The sequence below is a fragment of the Opisthocomus hoazin genome, chromosome Z (genome assembly GCF_030867145.1).
Source record: "Opisthocomus hoazin isolate bOpiHoa1 chromosome Z, bOpiHoa1.hap1, whole genome shotgun sequence".
Taxonomy (NCBI): domain Eukaryota; kingdom Metazoa; phylum Chordata; class Aves; order Opisthocomiformes; family Opisthocomidae; genus Opisthocomus; species Opisthocomus hoazin.
Genome location: NC_134454.1, coordinates 25,118,756 through 25,143,899, shown reverse-complemented (window position 1 = coordinate 25,143,899; position 25,144 = coordinate 25,118,756). Strand labels below are relative to the sequence as shown.

The following is a 25,144-nucleotide window of genomic DNA, read 5'->3' as shown; positions in this document are numbered from 1 at the left end:
TCAGCAAAGAAATCCTGGGATATGTGTCCAACGCATCACCAGCTCACCCGTCAGCCAGCTACCACAAGGTGGGAAGGCAGAGAACAGCCTCTTGTGAACTCTTCAATTCCCTTTGAACTACTGGCAACAGTCTGCATGGATAACTAAGTGAAGAGGAATACTATACATAACACAAGCACTCAGAATAGCCTCTTCTCTTTTGTATTAGATCAGAGTTTCACCTCCGTCCTAGTAAGAGATGATGCTAAAAGCTAAATCACACTGCTGTTAGTAGAACTCTGCTAGGCCTTTGGTCTCACTATGACAATGCTATTCCCAGCTTCTGCATCTCCCTGTGGTTGCCTTCCATACAAGAAAAAACTGAGCACAAACAATTAAGCAAATTTCTCTTTCAATTTTTTTTCCCCTTTAAGTCTGCAAAAGTAAAAATTAACAAATATTATTTGTTATTATTATCAATTAATAAAAATTAAACCCATAAGTACTTGGGTGAAGCTCTGGATTTCCCCACTGAAAAAAGTGTTTGTCATTGTTGGAAATATAGATCATTTTGTTTATCTAGTAGGCAACCAATGGTGTTATTTTTACAAAATAATCTTTTAGTGGGAAAAAGAAGAGAAAATAAACCTTTTATTTGCTGCTGAAAATGGTGACTTGTTTTCCAGTCGTTCAACAGCACAAATTAGCTAAGTTCTTGTTTTGTTGTTAAAAGCAACGTACTCCTCTGTATACTTGTTTACGAGAACTTTACACGATTCCATCAAAAATGAAAATGACCTTTACAGAAGGTACGATGAAAAGAACCAAACAGTGAATGCTACGTTGATAGAAGGAATTCAAGTTCCTATTAATTTTCATTGGACGTCGCCACCATGGCAAGAATTAATCTTAAACAATAATACAACTATTACATACTATTACCATGACCAGCTTACTTCAACAGGGCTACTAATAAGTGTTTTTAGAGAAAAGCAGACATAATACTTCTGTGAACGCTCTGTATTTTCCTGTATGCTTGTGTCTTTACAAGCCAACAATCAAGATACATAAGCGCTATCTGATTTGCCTTCCAACAGCTCATCGCAACATGATTATGTCAAGATGGACTTCTCAAAAAGTCTGAACTTCTTTTCTTCTCTTAGCATGTGTTGTTAATTCCTGCAAATTAGTATTTTTTTTATTGTCTCTTTAAGACCAGTATCAAGATATCAAGAGAGTTCAAAGGAAAAGTAGAACACAGAAATACAAGACAAGATTTCCTTCAGTCTCCCTCCTGTAGTAGGCATTTACAATATTTCTGAATGGAACAGGGATGTTAACTGAACAGTGTTCTGCTGGAAGAAAGGTAAAAGCAGACCTCAGTCAAGCTTCTTCAGGGAGAGGTTTTTCTTAGGCTGAAATAAAACAAAAGCATGAGCTGAGAGTAAGTGCAGCTGCCCTCTGAGGAGAGGTCGCAGGGGAGCAATATGCTCTGGGACACCAATGCATAGCACACTCTGCACTGGAAACCACAGACTTGACTGAAAGTGCTCCCAGCCAAAACAGGCATCTCTGTTCCAATGTCACCGATCTCTCTGCAAGTAAGCAGAAAGGAAAGAACAGTGGAAGACTCAATTTTCAAATCAGCAGTGTTCTGGGAAAGCCTAGAAGAAATGTGACCTTGTAATGTCCTACAGACAGGTACCACTAACATACTGATGCAAATTTCAGGTCACTACTGGCTTTTCACATAAGTATCTTCTTCCGTGCTTCCCGAACTGCCAAAGCTCAAAATAAAAATGTAGTCTTACCCATAAAGCCAACAAACCAATGCACTTATTTTTACTGTCTTGTTTGAAAACTCCCTTAACAAATGGAGTAACCTTTTTTTCCTTTCCTCTAGCTACAGACTGCAATAAATCAAAACTCATTTAGCCCTTAGTTCACTGGTAAATCATCTACGCGGCATAGCAAGTACCTAAATCTGAAGCACGCGCTCTGAGGTTTGGCCATTTTGAACATGACTGAAATGTCAAATGGACTTTTCTATAAAAAGTTAAATTACAAAAGTTATTATTTTATTGATGCTGTTGAACTTCCCAAATACCCTACAAATCATTTCCCTTTCTGTCTTAATTAGATACACTATTCCCTCAAAACAATTATCTTGAATCTTCCATACAGATTCATCTTCTTCAGATTCCCTTTATAGGCCTCCACATAGTTTGTGGGAGTCAAAAGCAGAGAAAAGATAACAAGCTTAAAAGCCTTGAACAATGTATAATCCCTTTAACAGTGTTCGATTCTGCAGAGGTTAGTGCTCAAAAGCGGTTTAAAATTATTTGCTAAGTTAACTTGAAATTGTGCTTGCTGCAGACTAACAGCATGCAATACAACAGTTACCATGGCTTAGCTGTGCTGTTAATGATAATGAGCATCACTGAACATGTCAGAGCCTGAGACATGTCACAACTTTATCCATCATTGTGTCCCAAAGAAGGTCTCATTGCACGAAACAAGACTAAAAGACCGGTTGTCATTGGTGTAATTTGCACTGTACAGTAAAAATACTTGTGTATTACCACATGACCAATTTCTTAACTAACTGTTTACCACCATCTCCTAAAGTTACTTGTGTGAACATGAAGGGGATGATTGTGGTGTGTCAGCAATTCCTATAAAGACTACATCCCCATCTAGAAATGCATCAGCGTTTTTCTTCCCTCAGACCAACTCTAAAAATGTGTATTTTTTAACTGCAGCATTTGTTTTGAATGTTGTGTTTCTTCCTTTTAGACACCTTACAACAGAAACTTGACTTTTCAAGGCCTTTTTTTTCCTGTTGCTATGAAAAAGCCATTATTTATACAAAACGACTTGCTCAGTATCCCTTTTTCAGGAAAATTAAATCCCCAGTTCTCATACGGGCACAACTAGAGAGCTTTCACCGGAGGTCCTGAGAAGAAGGGTAATAAATACCCTTATCTGGTTTAAAGTGGCAGTGAGGCTGCATCTACGAGTCTTGCCCACTAATACTCATTAGTGTGCTCATCTTCAACCTGTTTTTGTCTCCTGAACATAGAGTCTTCCAGACTGACACAGCACCGAAGCCCTCTCCTTTTTTTTCCCCCAACAGCAACCCCACTCCCACTTGCATGCCTGATGCTGAGGGGTCCCTCACTTAGCCATCTGAATCTGACCGAGACAGCATCAGGGCTTCAGGGAAACGGCCAGAGGACATGGTCCTCTCTGCCATTAGGAAAGGAGGGACAGAATTTCTCATCAGGAAAGCACCTTTGCTCTTACAGTGCTATACACTACTTGCTCACAAGTAAGCTGTGGTTTGCAGTGTTGCTGGATGCCTGTCTTGCTTTCAGACCCTTTCACTTCTAAATAACCTCTTCTACTCCAAGAAACTGAAACTGCTTAAGAACAGCAGACAATCAATGAAACCCTGGCTTAAAAAATGCTTGCAAATGCAAACTGAAACTTCTGTGCTCCAACCAAATGCTTATAAGGACTTTCTGTCTACAATACCCTCTACATTCCATGGATAAATGTTGCAGTCCATCCACACTTCACAAAAATTTCGTGAAAATTTGTATTTCTCAGAAAAAAATGCTCCATTCTATGGCTGGTGTTCAAGCATTACACCTGCATCACATGCTTAATACTGCACTAGATCTACACTGCATACTTGCCCTGAGACAGCTATCTAAGTGTTGGCTGGGAACTGACTTGACTCCTGGCCTCCAGACCTCTGCCAAAAGAAGCCATTTGCACAGAAGTGGCAAAGTGATTTTTTCTTCTATAGTTTGTTTTACTTGTTTGGGCTTCATAGTGGCTTTAATCACAATGGTATTGTTAATGAAGCAATCATGGGTATTTGCCAGGGTTATATACCAATATTTCCATACTGGAACAGTGATCCTCCTTTAGCTAGAGCTTTCCTTTCTGACTGCCACCGCACAACACCCTATAGGCAGAATCTCTGACACACAGAGCTCGTTTTGTGAAATTTGACTGGAGCTGACTCTCTCTACTCAGTGCAGAAGAATCGAGTTGCAATCCTGCTGTTTTTACAAAACTACTCCACAGGGGTCAAGATATCACCCAGCACAGGTGAGTCATCTCTGCAGTTCTAAATATGGGAAAACAATTCACAAAGTAGAACTGGAGGTGAGATTTAAAGCAACTTTATAGAGGACTCAAGAACAGTTTTCTTGACAGTCTCAAGGACTAGATAAAGAAGTTTCACGCTGTGCTGCTGTGAACATAAATAGTTAAACACATACTATGCAATGGAGAGGATGTGAAGCACTTAATTAAAGCATCCATTATCCATGATTTTGATACTGTCTCTTGCAGTATCCTTCTGGACAAAATGTCCAGTACACGGCTAGACAAGTCCAAAACACATTGCATGAGCAACTGGCTGATGGGTCAGGCTCAAAAGAGTTACAGTAAATGGGGTCACATCAGGCTGGCAGTCAGTAAACAGTGGGGTCTCCCAGGGCTCAATTTTAGGGCCAGTGCTCTTTAAGGTTTTTATACATGATCTGGACACAGGAATTGAATGTGCATTAAGTAAGTTTGCCGATTATACTAAATTAGGAGGAGCTGTGGACTCCCTCCAGGGCAGAGAGGCCTTACATAGGGATCTGGATAGACTAAAGAGCGGGGCAATCACCAACTGTACGAAATTTAACAAGAGCAAGTGCAGGATTCTCCACCTGGGGGTGGGGTAATCTTGGTTATACGTACAAACTGTGGAACAAGAGGCTGGAGAGCAGACCCACAGAAAGAGATCTGGGGGTTTGGGTTGACAACCCAACCCAACAGTGTGCCAACAAGTCAACACTGTGCCCTGTCACAGTGTGCCCTGGCAGCCAAAGGGGCCAACCATGTCCTGGGGTGCATCAAGCACAGCATCGCTGGCCAGTCGAGAGAGGCAGCTGTCCCACTCGCTGCACTGGTGTGACTCCACCTGAAGTACTATGTGTAGTTTTGAGGGCCTCAATATAAGAAGGACACCACACCATCAGAGTGTGTCCAGAGGAGGGCGACCAAGATGGTGAAAGGCCTCAAGGACAAGACTTGCGAGGAGCAGCTGAGGTCACTTGTTGGGAAGGTTATTATCCCAACACCAACAATGGAAAGAAAAGGCCATATACTAAACTAACTCTATGGAGGAATTCACTTTATTGATTTAGAAATTTCTGAGCTTTTATTACTTTGAAATCTAGCAATTTTATTTAGTACATTCCTAAAAGCTCCAGAACCTGGAGTCAAATCATTAATTGAAAATGTCCACTTCATGGATTTTTAAAGCAAGCATTTGCCCCCTGCATTTGTTGGAAGGTTTGGGAACACGAACACTCGAAGCTTCAAATCAAGAACAATACAGAACCAGTCCAGGAGTACTTTTTTTAAACTCCTGCTTTTAACCCAGCCTCTTAGTATCATAAGGGTCCACCTCACGATTTTTAAATGTTCACAGCTGACTATGCTATATATCAAAATAGTACTGCTTGTCTCATTAAACTACCATAATTTGCAACTTGGATATGCAACATAAAATATTAACCACCACTTCAGAAGCCACTTTCATCCCTTAATTTGTAACAGGATTCTGCTTAGGTCTGCTCCAAAAAGCTTGCTAAGGTCTTTTCTGCTAGTATCCACGTTTTGTGCTTTTGTTTGTGTTTGCGGTGGACACTAGAAAAACAGAAGCACCATTTTTAGATATTTTACACTGGTCAAATGGTAGCAGTAGCTTGTCATTTTCTCTGACCTACCACTTCATTCTAAAGTTTGCCCAAAGAGGTACTGCAGATTACCAGAGGCAGGATGTATACATCTAAGTATCTCCTACGCTGACACATGAAAAAAATGGACACATACAAAAAAGCACGTGTCTCCTTTGTCTGCATATAATGTGCACATACTCATGGCTAGGAGTGCTTGCTGCATAATTATTACAGATCTGCGAACAGGGGATGCACTGCAGTAATTTTGCTAGTTCCACACGGACAAGTAAAGGTGAGGAACATGAAATGAAGAAGGCTTGCATGTCTACGGGGACACTCTAATTGGATTCAAGAATGCTAAATCCATCTCCAAATGCAGAGAAGCAGAGAGTGACTCACAGACCCTTCTGCAGAGCACACGGAGGTGAAATTAGCAGGGAAGATGAGGGTTATGTGGGTAGAAGAACTGATATAAACACAAACACATTCGTAGTGTAAAAAAGCAAGCACCAGTAACATATTTATATGGCCCCTAAGAGCTTCATAGTACCTGAGAGGGGACCAGGACCAGAACTGAAGAAGAGTAATTGCCACATACAGCAGCACCCCAAAAGCAGCAAACTGCCAAGGCATCTGAAGACAGCTGGGTTAGTCTCAGTGGCACAGCTACTTTTCACAATGTCACTCCAGCAACTAAGCTGTAAAGCTGTGCATACCAAGTTAATGTTGTATGAAGGAAGTGTCTGGGAAGGTGTATAAACAAAGTGTCTGGAAAGGTATATAAACGAAGTGTCTGTCATACTCTTTTTGCCCAATGTTGTCCTCACAGCAGCAAGGACACCGGAAGAGGACTGGGTGTATATGCAGGATGCCACTGCGATATTCCTGTCCTTAAAGTCATTTGCAGGATGAGTTACAGCCATCTGAGGGCAAAACAATCTCTGTGTTGTTACCCAGACATACGCCCTCCTGGACCTCTGCTGCATGCAGCTCCCTTAAGCATTCCACTGAAAAAATACAACACAGGTTATTCAGGTTGAGGTCCACTGCCTGGACAATTCTTTGCGACTAGTTCATATTAAAGAACAAAGACCACTTGCAATACTGCTGAGCAATGCCGTTAAGTCTTATGAGCAGAAAATTGTAAAACAACCCTAGAAAACACAAGTAAACAGAAGGAATAAGAACTCTCATGAAGGCTGTTGCATAAGTACAGATAAACATCCTTTCTGCAGCATGATCATAAAGTACACCATGGACCTGACACTTGAATTAGAAAGATATAAAGAAAAAGAAGTATCTATCCACTTTACATGAATGCATTCTGTAATAAAAAGGGCTTTCTGAAAACTCCAAAGATCCATGCAGCCTTGAAAATTTTGACACGCACATGCCCGCACCAAGTAAGTCTGCAGAGATCACAATGACTCTACAGAAACAGAGAGACACATAACGAGATACATAGTAAAATAGTGTATTTCTTGCAGTTACTCCTATACATTGTATCATCGTATTACAGGGATACAAATGTCCCATCACCTAAAGAAAACGAATTCAAGCATTATTAATGTTTCTTCATCCCACCAATCAATACGGTCAGGCTTCAATGCATGCTGAGCACTGGGAGTCAGTATCATCAATGCCAAATACAGGCTAAACCAAACACAAGATATCACAGTGCCATGCAGAAGGGACCTGGACAAGCTCAAGAAGTGGGCCCGTGTGAACCTCATGAGGTTCAACAAGGCCAAGTGCAGGGTCCTGCACCTGGGTTGGGGCAACCCCCGATATCAATACAGGAAGGGATTGAGAGCAGCCCTGCCAAGAAAGACTTGGGGGTACTGGCAGATAAAAAGCTGGACATGAGCTGAAAATATGCACTCACAGCCCAGAAAGACAGCCATATCCTGGGCTGCATCAAAAGCAGTGTGGCTAGCAGGTCGAGGGAGGTGATTCTGCCTCTCTGCTCTGGTGAGACCCCATCTCGAGTCCTGCATCCAGCTCTGGAGCCCTCAGCACATGACAGACATGGACCTGTTGGAGTGGGGCCAGAAAAGGGCCACAAAAATGGTCAGAGGGATGGAACACCTCTCCACAGGGAAAGGCTGAGAGAGCTGGGGTTGTTCAGCCTGCAGAAGATAAGGCTGTGGGGAGACCTTACTGTGGCCTTTCAGTACTTAAAGGAGGCTTATAAGAAAGACAGGGACAAACTTTTAGCATGGCTTGTTGCGATAGGACAAGGGTTAATGTTTTAAACTAAAAGAGGGTAGATATAGACTAATAATAAGGAAGAAATCTTTTACAGTGAGGGTGGTGAAACACTGGAACAGGTTGCCCAGAGATGTGGTCAATGCCCCATCCCTGGAAACATTCAAGGCCAGCCTGGGCAAGGCTCTGAGGAAGAAAAAGTAATGATTGTTTTTTCTCCTGAATTTCAGCTTTTTCTGTTCTCAAAATTATTTATAGGGTATATTTAGACGTTGCATGCATACAAAGAAGTTCTGACATTAAAAATCATTTCATCTTCTTCAAATTTGTAACACAATTCATGATCAAAAAAGAAAAGGCTCCCAGAAACTGCATGGTCAAAACACACAATACTAAATTTGTTCAAACTGCTCTCTCATCAGTGGTCTTTCAAACCTTTTGAAATCCACAACTCCATTCAAAGATCAGGAACAACATACTTGTGGGTAGGTACAATGGTTAAAGTTGCACAGACTGGCACTGCTTCTCTTACGTACTGGCAACAGGACTTCTTGAACCACTTGAACCACTATGGCCAGTATAGACACAGAAGTATCCCAGTCTTCCCACAATTTCATTTCCATGAGAGGTCATAGTCCTCCTGATAGTGCAGGGCAAGATAGGCACAAAAGGTTACATACCAAGGAATGATATCTTCCTTTCATTGTAGCAAACACTGTAAACCACAGCCTGACTACCCTCGGTTTCTCCAAGCCCCACAGCTGACAGACACACCTAGGGGTACTCTGAAGCATCTCCCACTCTTTTGCCAAGAACACACTTTTGCATGCTAGCTGACATGCAGCTTTTGCATGGATAAAAGATCACCCTAAAGTGATCTTTTTCACTGTTTTTAAACCTCAAAGTCACATTTGTACATCTCAAGGCCAAGTCCGCTCCCCCTATATGTCTGGCAAGTTAAGAAAGTCCATCCAAAAAAGCAAATTCACTGAGTGTCTCTGTAGAAAAGCCTTCAACCCCCCTGCCTTGAGCAGACCTACGATTAAACAGGAGGTACACCAATCTGTTTAAAGAAAGAATAGTTCTCACCACATATATTAACAAAACTACAAATTCCTTGATGGATTAAAGTATTATGAATGAGAAGCAGTGTTTATTACAATTTGTCAAGCTTTTGTGAGAACTTTGGGAAAGTGTAGCCAGAGACAGTACAAATTTTAGAAAGATGATGAATTGTGATCAATTTACTCTCAATGCTGAAAATTTACCTCTCCAGATAAACTCTCTTCATCTAAATCTTCAACTCTACAAAAAAACTCAAAATAACAACTTCAAAACAATGTAAATGTACAGGATGTCCCCATTTTTCTCCCACCTCACACAACAAATTAGCTGCAGTGCAAATAAAGGGTGGCAGGTATTTAAAATTCATGTCATATGGCTCTGACAAAGTGCATTGCTTGACCAGGAGCAGCTGGAAAGAATAAGCCTCTAGAGGCCAGGAGGCATCAGGCTCTTGACTCTTCAGAAGGATGCAGAGTCCAGAGATGTCCTATACTCACCTAAGAGGTTCCAGTTCCTACAAGGAGCTTTGCCTATTGAGTGTAGATTAAATCCATCAGGTCTTCCAGCCCCACTGAATACTCAATCAATGGCAAAATCTCAGATGGAGAGATAATAGGTCTATCTCTGGCTGAAAAGCATAGTTTTAAAACAACATATTTCAAATCACTGACAAGAGACAGGTATGGCAGTACCATTACTCACCAGCACTGTACAGCTGGGCAACTTAGCAAGTCAGGAATTTACACACCACGCCTCTGCAGCAAGACCAGCACAAGGCAAGATCATACTCCACTCTACTCAATGGGCTCTTGTTGCATGAGAGCAGTGGCTCCCACCAGCAATAAACAGAGACAGATGTAACAGCAATAAAAAACACGATAAACAGACATTTGCCCTCAGGGCCACATTTACAATAGGCATCCTTCTTGGCATACCAAGAGATCAAGAATTCACAGAGTTTCCTCACTAGTTTATAGCTGTTTTTTCATTGTCACAGCTTTGGCATATTGGTGAGACAAAAGTGATGCAAAACAGGGAGAGGAATTCGGAGCAAAGCTTGCACCGCCAGTGGAGTTCCCTTAGTTACTAGGAATATCTACTGCCCAGCTTTTACCTGGCTGCACAGAAAAGGAGTGGTTAAGGATCCTTTACTTCTTAGGCCAACACAATCAGATATCCGAGCCTACAACAGAGCATGAAAGTGGTTCCTCACCAGCCTCCTGGGTCTGCATGATCCAGACTTTGGAGATGTGAATAACCAGTGCTGTAGCGTGGCATCCAGTACCTCAGATCTGCTGCTGATGCTACTCCTCAATGGCAAGACAGCAGTGTTACCCAGGCCACCACAGATCACAGTGAGGCACACTGCCTTTCAGGATTCAACGGCCTCTTAGTAATTCATGGCTCTGTAACAGTCCCCATGTAGGTGTGTGCCTCAGAAAATACAACGTAGATATTTAAAATGCACTCAAGGAAAAGAAACCTGCTCTGCCACATCTGGTTACTATTACACCATTTCTTAAAATACAGTGCTCTCTGTCCATAAATCTATATGATTTCTTTTCCCTGTGGATGATGTTACTTTTCTTCTTATATCTACCTACACCCTTGGTTGCAAAGGAAGTTAGTAGTAGCCAAGCAATTCACTAAATTTAAAACTCAAGTCAACCCACCAGTTGAACATAGAGCTTTTCACAGCTGTGTGAAAATAAGACTTCAAATACTCACGTGGCATAGAAAAGCCCTCCTGGACTTGGATTATTTCTGGCAGTTTTCACAAACTTTTGGCTTGTGCAAGTATTTTAAGCAGTGCAAATAAATTGAAAAGATAAATGCTTAGCAACTATGAAGTATGTTTTCCAGATTGCAGGTACATTAGCATTTCAGTGCAGATCAGGAGTTAATTTTTTTAAATAAATCTCATGGTCATCCCCACTTACTTCACTGTGATTTAGATCACAGAGCAGTCTTGTAGCATGTGAACTGGATTCCTTTTGAATGACATTGAAGCAGAAATTTCTCCCCAGGAACTCACCTGATGTGCTTGAACCACTAGCAGGCATTCAGTGCACAGGACACGACTAGAGTTACTCCAAAATCAAACTACAAATAAACCACAAACCGCCACCGGGGGGACACTGTGTCCTCTGCGCCAGTTGCTTTGTTCTACAGGACCATGCCTTTTGCCCTGGATGACTTTCCAACACAGACAGTGTCAGAAGTTCAGGTCAGCCACTCCATCACTCAGTCTGAACGAAAGCAAGAGGGAGAGGCACAACCATGCACCTGTCAAAGATCTGGTACACATTTTAAACTGGAACAGCTCCCAGTGGAGCTAAATTGTAAGGAGACAAAATGGCTCAGAGAAATTACTGCCAGGTCTTCGCAATGGCTGTCATCTGTCTCCTGCTCTGTGTTGTTTTCCCCTCAAATCTCTTAACTCTTATAATTGTATGGTTATAAAAAACATTAGTTTTTTACCTGTAAAAGAAATCAAAATTTCAACCCTGAAATAAAGACAATTCAGAAAAGCAGAAAAAGGAAAGAGCATTATTAATTTTTAAAACATCTTGATTCTGTAATGTTTTCTCAATGTTTGGGATTAGACGCTGCAAAAACACTTGATCAAAAAAAAAAAAGTTTATTAAAAATGACCTCTGAACACTTAAAATAAAATAAATAAGCAAAATACTCCAAATCAGCAGAATTCAGTCTGCAGAATGCCTTCTTGGTGCTGAGTAAAGGTATATAGCACATATATTAGTGAATGTCTCCCATCAACAAACAGGTCACCTCCATTGCTCATTTGCAACAAGTCTCAGTAGGGGACAAGATTCTGGGAAAATTTTTTAGTCTTGATTACGCATTGTTTGCTTGTGAGACCTTTGATATTACACGAACACTTTCTGCTTCTGTGAACTGATTTATCTACCTTTTAAATATTATACTTAAGAATTAAGAGCCATACTACGCTGTTTTATAATTTAGAGCAGTTGTTAACGACATCCCCCTTGTTGTTTAAGAATAAGTAAGGTATCAGAACAAACCCCATCCTTCCCAGTCAGCAAACCAAGCACACTATTTCAGTAGAACCAAGAAGTCACAATCATAGTCATAATGAATTAACTGCTTAAGTCCCAATTCCTTGGTGACATTGAGATGGTGCAGAGGAAACTAGGCTCACAAACCCTGCCAGAAATTCCTCAGACGTCAAAGGAAGGCACAGAAAAAGAGGCAAACGTTGCTTTTTCCTCCCTCCTGGTCACTTTGCAGCAGAGATGTGGGAAGAGAAATAGTTGCAGAAGAGTGCGGTGCAGTCTTCCCCCTTGGTACAGACTGGGGAGGGTTGTGGCAGGAAAGGAAGTTGCTGTAACTATGCTTGGATTTCTTTTTTTCCTTCCCCCCTATCCCCCCACTCATCCCTGAGCTTTTCTGTCAGGAAGGTAGACTTATCTGTGATAGGATAGGACTGAGTTCCTCTATCTTTCCTTCCAGGCTTCCCCATAGCTTAGCATAGGGCAGCCAGAAATGGCTATTACTTCCTTATTCAATGTACAGAAGGTAACCTTCAAGGCAAGCCCATGCGAGTGAAAATGGGGCAACAATAATTCAGAGTACTCTCAGCTCTCACCTGGGAATACTAATGAGCAAGTTGGCTCATCCATGTTTATTCATACCGCCAAGTTTCAACACTGCGCATCTTAAATCTATAGCCACAAACCCAGTCACTCTCCAGAGCAACAATGGAGACTTTAAGTCAGAAAACGGACACCCCAACCAACTGCTGACTTCTGGCAGTGATACAGCCACAGTGTGCTGTCCTACCATGACTACTTGCATGCAGTTGTATTAGAGAGTAGAAAAAACAATAAAAGAGTCATAATTTTCCTCCTATGCTCTTTTGCTAAGTCCTCAATATAGCACTAACAAAATTCCCAAACACAGCATGCAAAGTCAACACCTGGTCCCACTCTTCCCTCTTGTTGGGTCTCTGCTACCTGCCTCTTCACATGCTTTCAAAAGCCCAAAGATTCAAGCAGGTTTCACCTCTGGCTCAGCCGTCCACAGGGTTACTCATACTCCTGATTTGGTCTTCATTCTTTAACAAAAAGCTTGTTTGATACGCATGGTTTCTCCTCCAGCTGATTAATTTACCTTCCCAAATTTAATTTTATTGCAAGAAAATGAATATAGCATTTAAAGGCAATACAACTCTCAGTAGTAACATTTTACTAAGATTTGAAAGAAATATCTGGAGGAAATCAGGGGAAAAAAGTCTACGGCAGTGAACCTGTTTAAGTTCTTGTAGATGAAGAAGTTTCCCTGGATACAAGTCAGCTAATCTGCAAATATAAATGAGAAAAATATGGAACTAGAATAGTCTGGTTTTTTGCAGCTTCATTAAATTTTCAAATCTCTCTTGCTCCAATGTGCTGTGCAAGAAGAGAGAGAAAACGTCCTTCATGGAATGCAAGTAAACAAGATATAACAGCACCATGTCTGCATGTCTCTAGAGAACCTTCCAAATCTCCTCAGGAAGACTGCCTGTTTCTCACAGAAGTTGCTAGAAATCGCATACAGCCGATTTTAATGTATGATTTGGGAAGTTGTCTTGTTTTCAGGATGAGAGGAGTAAATTAGCAACTACCCTACCGCAGCCAAAATTACAACAACAGAAATGAGAGAAGGCCAACCCTTGGACATCACTAAATTTTCTCCTATAGTTTGGCAGATACTTTAAAATTTAAGTCTATCATCCCCATTCCAATTTGTTTTTATCTCACGAAGAGATTGTTATTAAAATGGGTTCTGCAGTGGTACCAGTAGGCCCCAGTCAGAAACTCAACCCAAGCATGCTGGGGTGCTTTCTTGGCCAGTACATCTGGGATGTGCATCAAGAAACACAACAGCTAAAATCCCAGCTCCCGGAGCTGAGGCTTTCTAGACCTTAAGCACCACAAACACACATATGTCCACAGGTTAACAGTGATATGGGGAAGGAGGATATATAATTTAGTCACTTGTGCTAAGCACTGAGCAGCACAGAGCAGCAGGACAGCTCCTTTTCTAAAGATATACTGATATTCTTAGAGTCTACACCAATGCTTTCTCACATTAAAGTAACAGAGTCTTCCCCCCACATCAGGGTTGTGGAGAAGCAAGACAAGCTCGGACAATCTTGCCTTTAATCATGAAAAGCCATACATCCATATAGTGAGTAAACCTGTTACTGCATTTTGCCTTTGCAACCTAGCCTGGTACTTTCAGTCACTGACAGCACCTCAGACATCACGGCACTGCAGTGGGCCCGAGGAATACACCAACACAGAGCTCAGCTTCTGCGCAGGAGTTTTGAACATCACTGAACTGCGTGAATGAATCAACGGTTTGAAGCAGGCACTCTGCTGATGAAAAACTAGCAGAAACTTCATCAGTCAGTGCTGGGGAACCTCTTCACATGCAAAACCAAGACTCTGCCAGCCTGCTCAGGACAGTAAACTCTCTGCAGGGGAAGGAACGAGCACCTGAGTCATGGAGAGCTTATTTTCCAGTGACTGTGCAGTAGTTTTTGTTAAAAGACTATCCCTAAATCAGAGCAGCAGAGGCATGTTTCATTTTTCTTGCTCTTTCTCCCCTTGAGGCAGGAAATCTGCAACAGATGGGGTCATCATCTTAGAAATGACGTTGGCTTTTCCCCTCCTTAGTCACATTTGATTCCACGTAAGCTGATGGATGCCATTAAACCCACGCTGACCTCTTTAACCCATTGGTGTTATTTAGGCTGCGTGTGTCTTGGGAACACTGGTCATCTTTCTTCCTGGGCTGGAACAACACACAGTATCACAGTGTCCAGCGCAGGAACTGAACGCAGTAGGCTAATGAAGCGGGAAATAGCAAGTGCTGGCTTCATTCACCGACGCCTGCCATTCCTTCCGCTTCTAGTCAGAGTTATCCACACATACTACAGCACAGAATTTGCCTCTGCTCAGTTTTCACAGATGCCTGTCGAGGACTTCCCCACTCTTTCATCCTCATTCAACTTTATCTTACTCCCACCCATCTTTATAGTTAAATGAAAACCAGAATGCCCTCCAAAGAACACCAAAAGCTCTACAGCCTGATTCAAGCGTTACAGGTTTTTCGCCTATCAAAATGCAGAGGTTCTGAACTGTGCCAGTCCAGACCTCTCAGGAGGGACATGGCATCTGTGAAAACCACAGGTCCCAAATCACTCTGACTTAAATTATTTTGAACCACAACATAGCAAAACAAAGAAAAGAAGTTATGGATCTTTTGATATCAGGTATTTGCAGCTCTTTACTTTAGTAAGAGAATCCCATTCCTACCATGCAAAGCTTACCTTCTGCTGTCAGGTGCATTTTTTGTACCAGTTTATGTAGGTGAAATAAACCAGGAAAAACTGACAGAGAAAAATGTATTTTTCTGCACAAAAAAGTTACACAGCAATAAAGTCTTCGTCTCCTCCACAAACTCACATTTTACCTGTCTACACTTAAGACAGGCCAGATGTATGGCATATTATGCCTACTGCCTGCAACAGTCAAATCCACTTCTGACAGTGGTGGGTTTGCCTCATATATGGCAAAATGTTTTTCAGCACTTTTGTGGAAAACGAAGCAGATTTCCCTGCCAGCCTCAAAGCAATATGGTCATGTTTTAAAAAACAAATGTGGACCACAAATAATAGAGGCACCACAAGACCCAGCCATCTTTCCTGAGAGACAAACTTCTATTTGATAATGCTAGTGGAAGGATCCTTGCACGATGGAGGCTAACTGGTAAACCATGTACACATGTGGTTATTCTGCACATCAAGGCACATTTCCACAGTTAAACATTTTGGTTCCTAAAAATATTTGCATATTGTTGAACCTTCCTTGTGCTTCAGCTCTGTTTTAAAACGTCTTATTTCCTTTCATAACAGCAGAAAGTAAAATCAAACTCCATCTGTTCCTGACCAATGCAAGAAGTGGGATGAAGCAACGACCAGAAAACAGTCAGGACCTGCTCCCAAGTACCGACATCTCCTTTAACTTCAACTAGAGCAAGACTCAGGTTTAACTAATGCTGTTTCGATGCCAAAGACAGCATTCCTAGAGAAACACAAATTCAGCTGGTAAATTAGTTGAGAAAAATACACTAACTGATCATCTCTAATATCTTGGCCAGGTCTACACAAACACTCTCATTCCAACGGAAGGATGGGGCTTAGTCTGCTGTCCTCAGATCCCTTTCCAAAAAAAATCCATTAAGTTGAAAATCTGTTCTTCTACTGGCAGAAAGAAATCCATCCATTGTAGGGTTCTATTTGTAAAATTGCAGCACTTCAAATTCAGTCCTGAGATTATGATGCCATAACTTTCCAAGACAGACAAGCTCTGACTCATCTGGAAAGACAAACACAATTTTTGACATTTATACCTTATGAATTATTAACTGGTTTGCTACAACTAGATTGATTTTGCATGAAAAGGAATTTTTGGCACGTATCTTGAAGGCTGAAAAGTATACAGGCTGGAAAAGAACTCAGCAAAAATACCTAACCTGCTAGTGGTGCTCAAAAGAGCAAGTCCTATTAGTCTACTGAAAGTCATAAAACATTAAAATGAGAATAATTTTTAGGAGAATTTTCTTTTTAGGGGAAAAAAAAAATTTATCTCTTTTGGAACATGTTCTGTTATCACCCTATTTTGTTGTGGTGGCACTCTTCCCCACACAGAACAGAAGTGATGTCCAGTGCTCAAGGATACTTTGAAATGGAAAATAAATTGTGTCCTCAGTTTTACTGAACACCATTAATCAAATCTCTTAACACAAAGGTGAACAGCAAGCCCTATTTCAAAAGGTTTAGATAAATTGTTTTTACATTTAAAGACCTTTTGCAGCCAGTAAGCACTGGAAATTAGGCAACCAAAAAATAACAATAGATAGATAAATAAATAAACACAAATGATTAAAAAATCAAACTATGATCCACAAAAAGTGAAGAAGGCAGAGGAGGATGTAAACATTTTAACAGCATAAAGTGCTTATCGGCCATCAGAGTAGGGGGAAAAAAGGTGGGGGAAAGCCAACACTTTTCTCTGTTTTAGAACTTCTGCTTACAAAGAATTCAGTATAGTTTCCCCAGCTGACAAAGTGGTAACAAACCCAAGAGACATACGACCAAAACACAGCCAATGGAAATCACACCAATACGATACCTGCTGTTTTGCTGACAATGAACCCAGCTAGTAGCACCTCTCTATTTTGAAATGGATGTGGATTCACTTCACCAGACCTTCCCTGGTTAGCTGAACCAGTGGCTGAATTTCATGTTCTTTCAGGATGTCCTCTGGCATGACACCAAGACACCCTTACAGGCTGCCACTAGCAAGGTTACACTGCTGCTGCCTCAGCAGCATCTTTGCTGGGATCAAACAACATCCCTTCTTTGGTGTGGGAATGGTGATGAGGAAAGGAGGTGAGAGCATGCCGCTCGGTGTGACCCATGTGCTGCAACGACTATTTCAGCCCAATTTCAGTCTACAAAATACGAAATCTTTTTTACAACACTATTTAGTCACATAGATACGGCATCCATCATGGGCAGAAGAACACCGTCAGTATTACATCGACTATAACTACATGTCCATGAATCATTCTGTTCAGGACTGCCCCAGTGGTTTCCATCCACAGAGAAACTGAAATTATGCTGAACTTCAAACAGCCACTTCTTATTTTTTATTTTCTCCCATCAAGGTCTGTAAAGACTCAATAAAGTGAAAGCTTGTGAAAAACCTTAGCATAGCAGACATGAATTTCTATGGTTTTTCTCTGCTTCAAAAGAAAAAAAAAGTAATTTTAATTGCTATCACTTCTATGACAGGTTGGACAGATTCCTGTGACATGTGCTAATAACTTCAGGTTTAAAAAAAGCCACTATTTCGTCTGCCAGACTAAGTGCAGGATTAGATAAGAACTGAAGGCTAAGTAATTCTGCCACGGCAAAGACTGTCACAATAATACCATGCTGTAGCTCAGTTTTGTCTACATACCTCCACATATTTAACAGAGGATCAGCACCACCATTGTCCATCAGGGACCACTAAGGGAAATGAAAATGAGCACTAGAGTCACAGAGGTTGCCAGAAAGCAGCACAAAGCTAGACTTTTTAGTTCCAGGAGAAAACGTTGCTAGAAGGATGCTTCAGCTGCCCCTGAGGGTACCACAGACTTTCACTAAGAGGACCGTGGTCCTCCTTCATCAGGGCACTTCCCACCAAAAGCTGGACGTTCACAATTTCTCTTCAGATGTACTCACAGAGTGACAACAGTTCCTCGTGGCCTGCAAAGCAGATTTTCAACCCCTTTCCTCCTGTTGAGCTTTTAAAAGTCAAAGACTCCACTGGCACACTACTAGGTTGTGATAGTCAGCGTTCAAGCTCCTCGACCTTCCATCCTCCACAACAAACGTACAATACCAAACTAGCACCTCCCTTACATCTGCACTTGACAGCTACATAAAACCGCATAATCTTCTGCACACTAACCTCTGTAAAATCTGCTTCAGCTAAACCTGTTTACGCTGCTTCAGCACTTTCATGAAGCATGCTACCAATCAGTATGCGAGTCACGATTTAAATCTTAAAGACACTTCTGCATGAATGACCAAGAGCAGCCAGTTCTTCCTTGCTGTGTAATACTTCCAGTGAAGATGAAAGTCAAGATACAAAACAAAAATCTGAGGCAGGCTGTGTTCTGAGCATAGCACCCACAGAAATTCTGACTCCACACATCACTGGAAGAAAAATCGCAGATGGGTGTCAGTCAGTGCTCCAGCTTCACATACACATATGTACATACATAAAAATGGAAAGTGCAAGGGGGAGAGATACTGCAGCGACACATGCTTGAGAAATCCTCCCGAAAAAACCAAGCCATTATCTTTTTTGTACACAATTCTTTCAATTAGGTTTAGATCCAGGGTTAGAAACTGGGGTAGACAGTTTAAGCCATGAACAACACAGAAGGGTTACACAGTATCCAACTAAAGGGCAATTTAGATTAAGGTCAATTTTTTCACGCTTTCAATTATGTAATATCAATAAAAGAACACATGGGAACGATGCCAAATGTGAATAATGTATCTGGCAATTAAACCAGAGTGCACAAACAGAAGGAAATTCCCTACCTGCTGTGGAAATAATCCCCTCCACAGTTAAGTAAATACTTTTTCTAAAAATAGTCTTTATCCCCAGATCAAAAATTTGCTCCCTTTCCTTGATCTCAAGATGCATCACTCCGCACTGAGAGAAACCACAGACTGCCAGTGGTACACAGCTCTTGAAGAGAGGCTGCTGACAGCTAGTTTGGGCACTACCCTCAGAGCCACACCACCTCGCAAATGGCTCTCTGTCCTCTTTCGTCCACCTGCTCACAAGTTTCCACGCCAAAAGAGGAGGCCGCTCGTTAAGCCCAACATAAGCAACACACAGTGCAGCAGCCACACTAGGAAAAATACCGCATCGCCCAGCTTCCCAGACCCACTCACACACATACCTCCACACACATGGGAACTGACCATAATTTGGTGGGCAAGGCTGAGAGGAAACATGGAAGGAGGCAGGCAGAGCCAGTGCAAGTCCAGTGTCAGTTACAGTCAGCTGGAAAAGACAGGTGAGGTCCTTTCATGGGAAAAACCTAAGTGGCAAGCAAGCACCGGTCCCACTCAACACTGTGGGACAGCCAGGAACATATTATGAATATAGGGCTCGATAAGGAATTAGGAAAACACTGACATCAACACGTCACTGTCCACATTTTCGATTGGTATGAAAGGAATGGTAGCAATTGTTCAGTTGCAGCTTGAGAGTTTAGCAAGCGTAGGAAACACCTTGTGTATAAAGGAGGATTGCTTCACCCATCCCAGTGGAAACTATTTGCACACTTCTGAACCAGGAATTTCAAAAACACTCAGCTAGATGAACCACAGTATAAAAACCATTTAACAAGGAGATTAATTTCTATCATATTCACATTCCCACTGATTTCAGTGGAACTGCTCACAAGTTCATGATGATGCACACACTCAGAAGGTTTCCTGGATTCATGCTAATAAGCGGACACTCTTCCAGGACACTTTCAAAACAGATTACCAATGTTTTCAAACTCTGCCTAATGTGCCTTTTTGCAAATGAACCTATGCAGACAGATTTGAACCAATGCAGAAACCCGTCAAAGCCCATGGGATTTTGTGCTACAGGGAGAATAGCATAGCAAGGCAGGAGTCTCATTCAGTTCTTATTACACACTAGAGTCAACCTCTTACTGTGCACTTCACACGCTGCTTTGTCAAAGTGGGAAGCACGGTACCCTCCACCTGAAAGTCAGGGCACGTCACAAGCTGCTGACAACTATGAATGCAGTGAAAGTAGTTTATTACTGAAAGCAGTAATAAACCTGTTCCTCTGCAAAACTGTATAAACTGGTGACTTCTGTCTTGGTGTTAAGACAAATTAAATCATGTTGTATCACAAAAGCAGAATACAGTGGTAGAAAAATCAATCACCGTACAGGCATTTTGGTTCAAATCACCACATTTGGACTGCTTTTTAAATGTCAGTCACACTTCTTCAGTGTTTCCCAGGGGAATCTCGGATGTGGCCATTCCCAGCATTTTTGTTCATTTCTTTCCCTGTGAAATTATTACTTTCTGAAGCCTTAGTTTTGACTGTGCCTCACAAGAGCCTTATTATGCAATGAATGCAGCCATGTGGAAACAAAGCTCATGCTATTTTAAAACAACTCTGTTCAAATGCCTCAGACTGCCCAATCTGTATCACCCAAAATGATTCTGGTGGTTTTAAAACTGTGCACAAACCTGTAGGCAGCAACAGTCTTTCAGCCACACTGACACAGCTCTAATGGCAGAGGAGTCTGCATGCCTAAATGAATAGGGACCATTAGGTGGCACAGCATTTAGGTGTCTGTTTCCGGACAAACACTCTTTGGAGCAATCTTCTTAGCTCCGGGATGTCTGACAGATTTGCAGCAGCACAGTTAACATTAAAATGGGGTTGCTGCTCTTCCATGGGTGCTCTGTGGGTAACAGCAGTAAATGAATAATTTAACCTGCTCCATGCTTGTCAATCTAACATCTTGTAATTATGCATGGACGTTACGACTTCCAGACTCATCCTCCTTTTACAAACTCAGGAATATTTCTTCTAAACTTTATGATGCTGTACAGAGGTACAACCATTAAAATTTTTCTGAAAGGCAAAAGGGTGAACATTCCATTCATTTCAGATGGAGCAAAGTTTCCTACTGCTGCTGCAGTTGGTGCACAGAATTTGACAGGCGTTAAGTTCTTCAGCTTGGCTTCTAGTAAAAAACAGAATGGCAGTATTTCACGCAGGTCAGTTTGACATTTTACAAGTCAAAGAATGATGAATGAAAACAAAATGCTTGCATTGTATAAAACAATACAGACACAGAAGTCACATAATTTTAAGCTGTGCTATGGAAAGTAGAATTCTTCTGGATGAAAGCAAAACTTGTTTATAAAACGTTTCAATTGTGCCACACATCTTTATACTTCTAACTGGAACTATATTTTGGATTAATAATATTGAATGCTCATAATCACAAGCTCCATGTGTACAAGGGGTACTAATGTTACAAAAAGAATAACAGCATTAAGGACAGAAAGAAACTAAACCAGAGACTTGAAGACTTCACAATGCTAAACTGGGTTAAACGACACAGCAACCCGAGAAATAACTTGAAACTGTTTTTGGTATAATTTAGGACTCTTATGACAGCACATCATACACAAGTTCTTACATGAATAAGAACAAAAGGAATAATTCACAATTTTTAAAACTTCCAATTTGTTTCGTCCTATCTGGGAAGCTTCATTCATACCAGCAACGTCAATCCATGTTTCACCTGGGGATTAATCCCTAGCCAAAAGGATTACTCCCTGGAGTAAGGTCAGCACAACTAAGTCCTGGATTTCTCGCTCATACTGAAAACAAGATCAGTCCTGCAACCTACTTGTGCGTCATTCTCATACATGAGTGTGTCTTCGTGGCCTGCATATAAACAATCCACGAAAGTCAAGGCTGGGCCCAAAAATCCCTGGGTCATCTGATGTCAGGCTGCTAACTCTTGCATCAGAAACTTAATGTTTTGCTTCCAGCCAGCTAAAACTCTTCCTTCCTTCTGAATGACAGTATTGCTGACGATCAGTGTGAGAGTGTCATCTGAAGGACAGAACAGCACGCACAGACCTTTCGCACCACGCTCCCTCCAGAAAAGATGCTTGCCTCTGCTGCTGCGGAGGCACACTTACTAACTCACAGTAAAGGAGAACTGAGACTTCTGCTACTAAAAAGTGAACTTTGGCTTGCCTGCTTCTTAAACATGGATGACACAGACACTGTAAGTCTTATTTTCGGTACCAGACCTCAGTGCAACTATGACGATTCCTGGACTTCTGATAGCACTGTAGGTAGCAGGGGGAGAAATAACAAAGCAGCAGCAGCAGATGGGCACCGCAGGGTGGGCTCAGGCACCCCTAACAGCTCCTCACCACATCTGTTGTGAGCACCGCGGGTTTCCATGAAGCCTGTTTCACCAATGACGCGGCACAGTGTGGTGGGAAAGGTGAGATACAATGTCATTCGATGCCTGCACGGGCCCACGCAGGACGTGACACATCCCACTGCATTCACAGTCACACCGGGTACTGGTGCGACCACAAGGCATCGAGAATTTGGACAGGTTCTTGTATCAGGGATCGTTCTTTCAGGGACGCTTCCCCACGGTGCCACGAGAGATGAGATGAAAGAGATGAGATGGATGAGAAAGAAAGGGAAAAACGCTGGTGCTGAAAAGCGTAACGGCTGCTGCACCTTGCGTGCCTGCACCTACAGACTGCAACTACTACAGCGACCAAGACCGTCGCCTGAAGACGCCTGCACCAACGATGAGTAGGAAACGACCAGGGATTTTGCGTTTAGTTGCAAACAAGTAAACAAAAAGGCACACTGCACCGATCTGGGTCTCAAACCTCTACACCCAAATAAACTCCCCCGACTTCCAGCAAACCGTTTCAGCCTTGTCCCCACAGCACGCTGCGTCAGAGCCCGACTCGGAAACCCGAGCCCCCACGGACCGCGGCAGGCAGATCCTGCGCCACCGCACAGCTCGAAGCCCGGCGAAACACCCACCCTGACCTCCCTGCAGCACGGCACCGCGCTCACAGCAACGCCACCAGGCCCCGCTGCGCAGGTCGCAGCCGCGCTCCGCGGACAGAAAACAAACAAGAAACAAAAAACAAAACACAAAACCAAAAAAAAAACCACCCAAAAAAGGTCATTTTTAGTCTCGCTTAGTTACAAAGTCGGGCGAAGTCACCCAGGGGAATCCGCATGCCACGCACACTCCCGCACCTTCACGCACGCCCGCGGGCCGCTGGCGCACCGCGCACCCCCGCGCACCACGGCCACCCGCGCGCACTCGGCCCGCGCGCCCGCGCACAGCACCCGCGCAAACCCGCTCCACCCCGCACACGCGGGGAAACCCGTGCACGCTCAGGCACAACGCACGCCCGCGCCCCACTCACGGCCGGACACGGCGCGGCACCGCGCAGCCGAGCGCACCGCCGAGCACCCCCGCGCGGGCCCCCACGCACACCCCTCGCCGCACCGGGGGAGAAGGGGGGGGGGGGGCGGTGTACCTGCGTGGCTTTGTGGAACTGCTTCTTGAGACCGGCCACAGACATGGCCGAGTGGAGCCGAGGGCGGAGCTGAGAGCCGAGCCGAGCCGAGGGGAGCCGCGGAGCGATGCGCCGTTTCCCGCCGCCGCGCAGCCCGGTCCCGCCGCCTGCCCGCCCGCCCCCGCGCGCCCGGCCGAGGCTGTCAGACGGCGGCGGTGCGGGGGCGCCGTGACGTCAGGGCGGGACGCGCCGCCTCGCACCGGGCGCGCGGGGCCGCCCCTCGCCCCCCCCCACCCCGTCCCCCCGTCCCCCCCTCCCGCCCCCGGTACCAGCCCCGGAGGGGAGCGCTGCGGCTGCCGCCGCGGGACGGCTCTCTGAGGGGAAGGGGCCGGCGGAGCGGTGCTGAGGGACAGTGGGAAGGCGGTAGCGGAGGGGAGGTCAGCGTGGCCCGGAGACCCGAGGAAACGCTCGTGACCGTAGCGGGTGGTTCGGGCCTGGCGTGCCGCGGAGCGCCGGTGGCGGCCGAGCCCTGGCTGATCGGGGTCCCTCGACAACGTGCTGCTTTCTTCTCCCATCACAGCGTCAGTGACGGGTAGAAAAGCCTGCCCGTTCTAACCTGCCGGTATGGCTGTCGGCTTGAAGGTAAAGGGAGGTTCTCCTCCCCCTCTGCTCTGCTCTGGTGAGGCCCCATCTGGAGTGCTGCGTCCAGTTCTGGGCTCCCCAGTTCAAGAAAGGTGAGGACCTACTGGAGAGAGTCCAGCGGAGGGCTACGAGGATGGTGAGGGGACTGGAGCATCTCTCCTACGAGGAAAGGCTGAGGGAGCTGGGCTTGTTCAGCCTGAAGAAGAGGAGGCTGAGAGGGGACCTTATAAATGCTTATAAATATCTGAAGGGTGGGTGTCAGGAGGATGGGGCCAGACTCTTTTCAGTGGTGCCCAGCGACAGGACAAGGGGCAACGGGCACAAACTGAAGCACAAGAAGTTCCGTCTAAACATGAGGAAGAACTTCTTCCCTCTGAGGGTGATGGAGCACTGGAACAGGCTGCCCAGGGAGGTGGTGGAGTCTCCTTCTCTGGAGATATCCAAGACCCACCTGGACAAGGTCCTGTGCAGACTGCTGTAGGTGACCCTGCTTCGGCAGGAGGGTTGGACTAGATGACCCACAGAGGTCTCTTCTAACTCTGAACATTCTGTGATGCTGTAAAAGCCTAGATCACGGATAAAAGTATGTACTTCAGCGATACGGTGTTACAAGCTCTCACAGAACAGTAATTAACAGTCGTTGGGCTCTGCTGGCAGCAGACCAACCGTGAGCAACGTGATCCAAACACAGTGATCCATCCCTGCAGGCTGGACTTGTCAGTGCATGTGTGCTCTGCAGATCAGCACCGCCGAAGCACACGCTCGCACCAAC

General features: G+C 43.7%; 1 protein-coding gene across 1 annotated transcript in view; it reads right to left on the bottom strand.

Moving 5' to 3' along the window:
• Positions 1 to 23,911, bottom strand: part of SH3GL2 (SH3 domain containing GRB2 like 2, endophilin A1) — a 103,725-nt gene extending 79,814 nt beyond the window's left edge. The window contains exon 1 of the mRNA XM_075411594.1: positions 23,752 to 23,911. Within this exon, the coding sequence (XP_075267709.1) occupies positions 23,752 to 23,796 (45 nt within the window). The 5' untranslated portion in view covers positions 23,797 to 23,911. The remainder of the gene's footprint in view (positions 1 to 23,751) is intronic.
• Between the last annotated feature and the right edge of the window lie 1,233 nt (positions 23,912 to 25,144).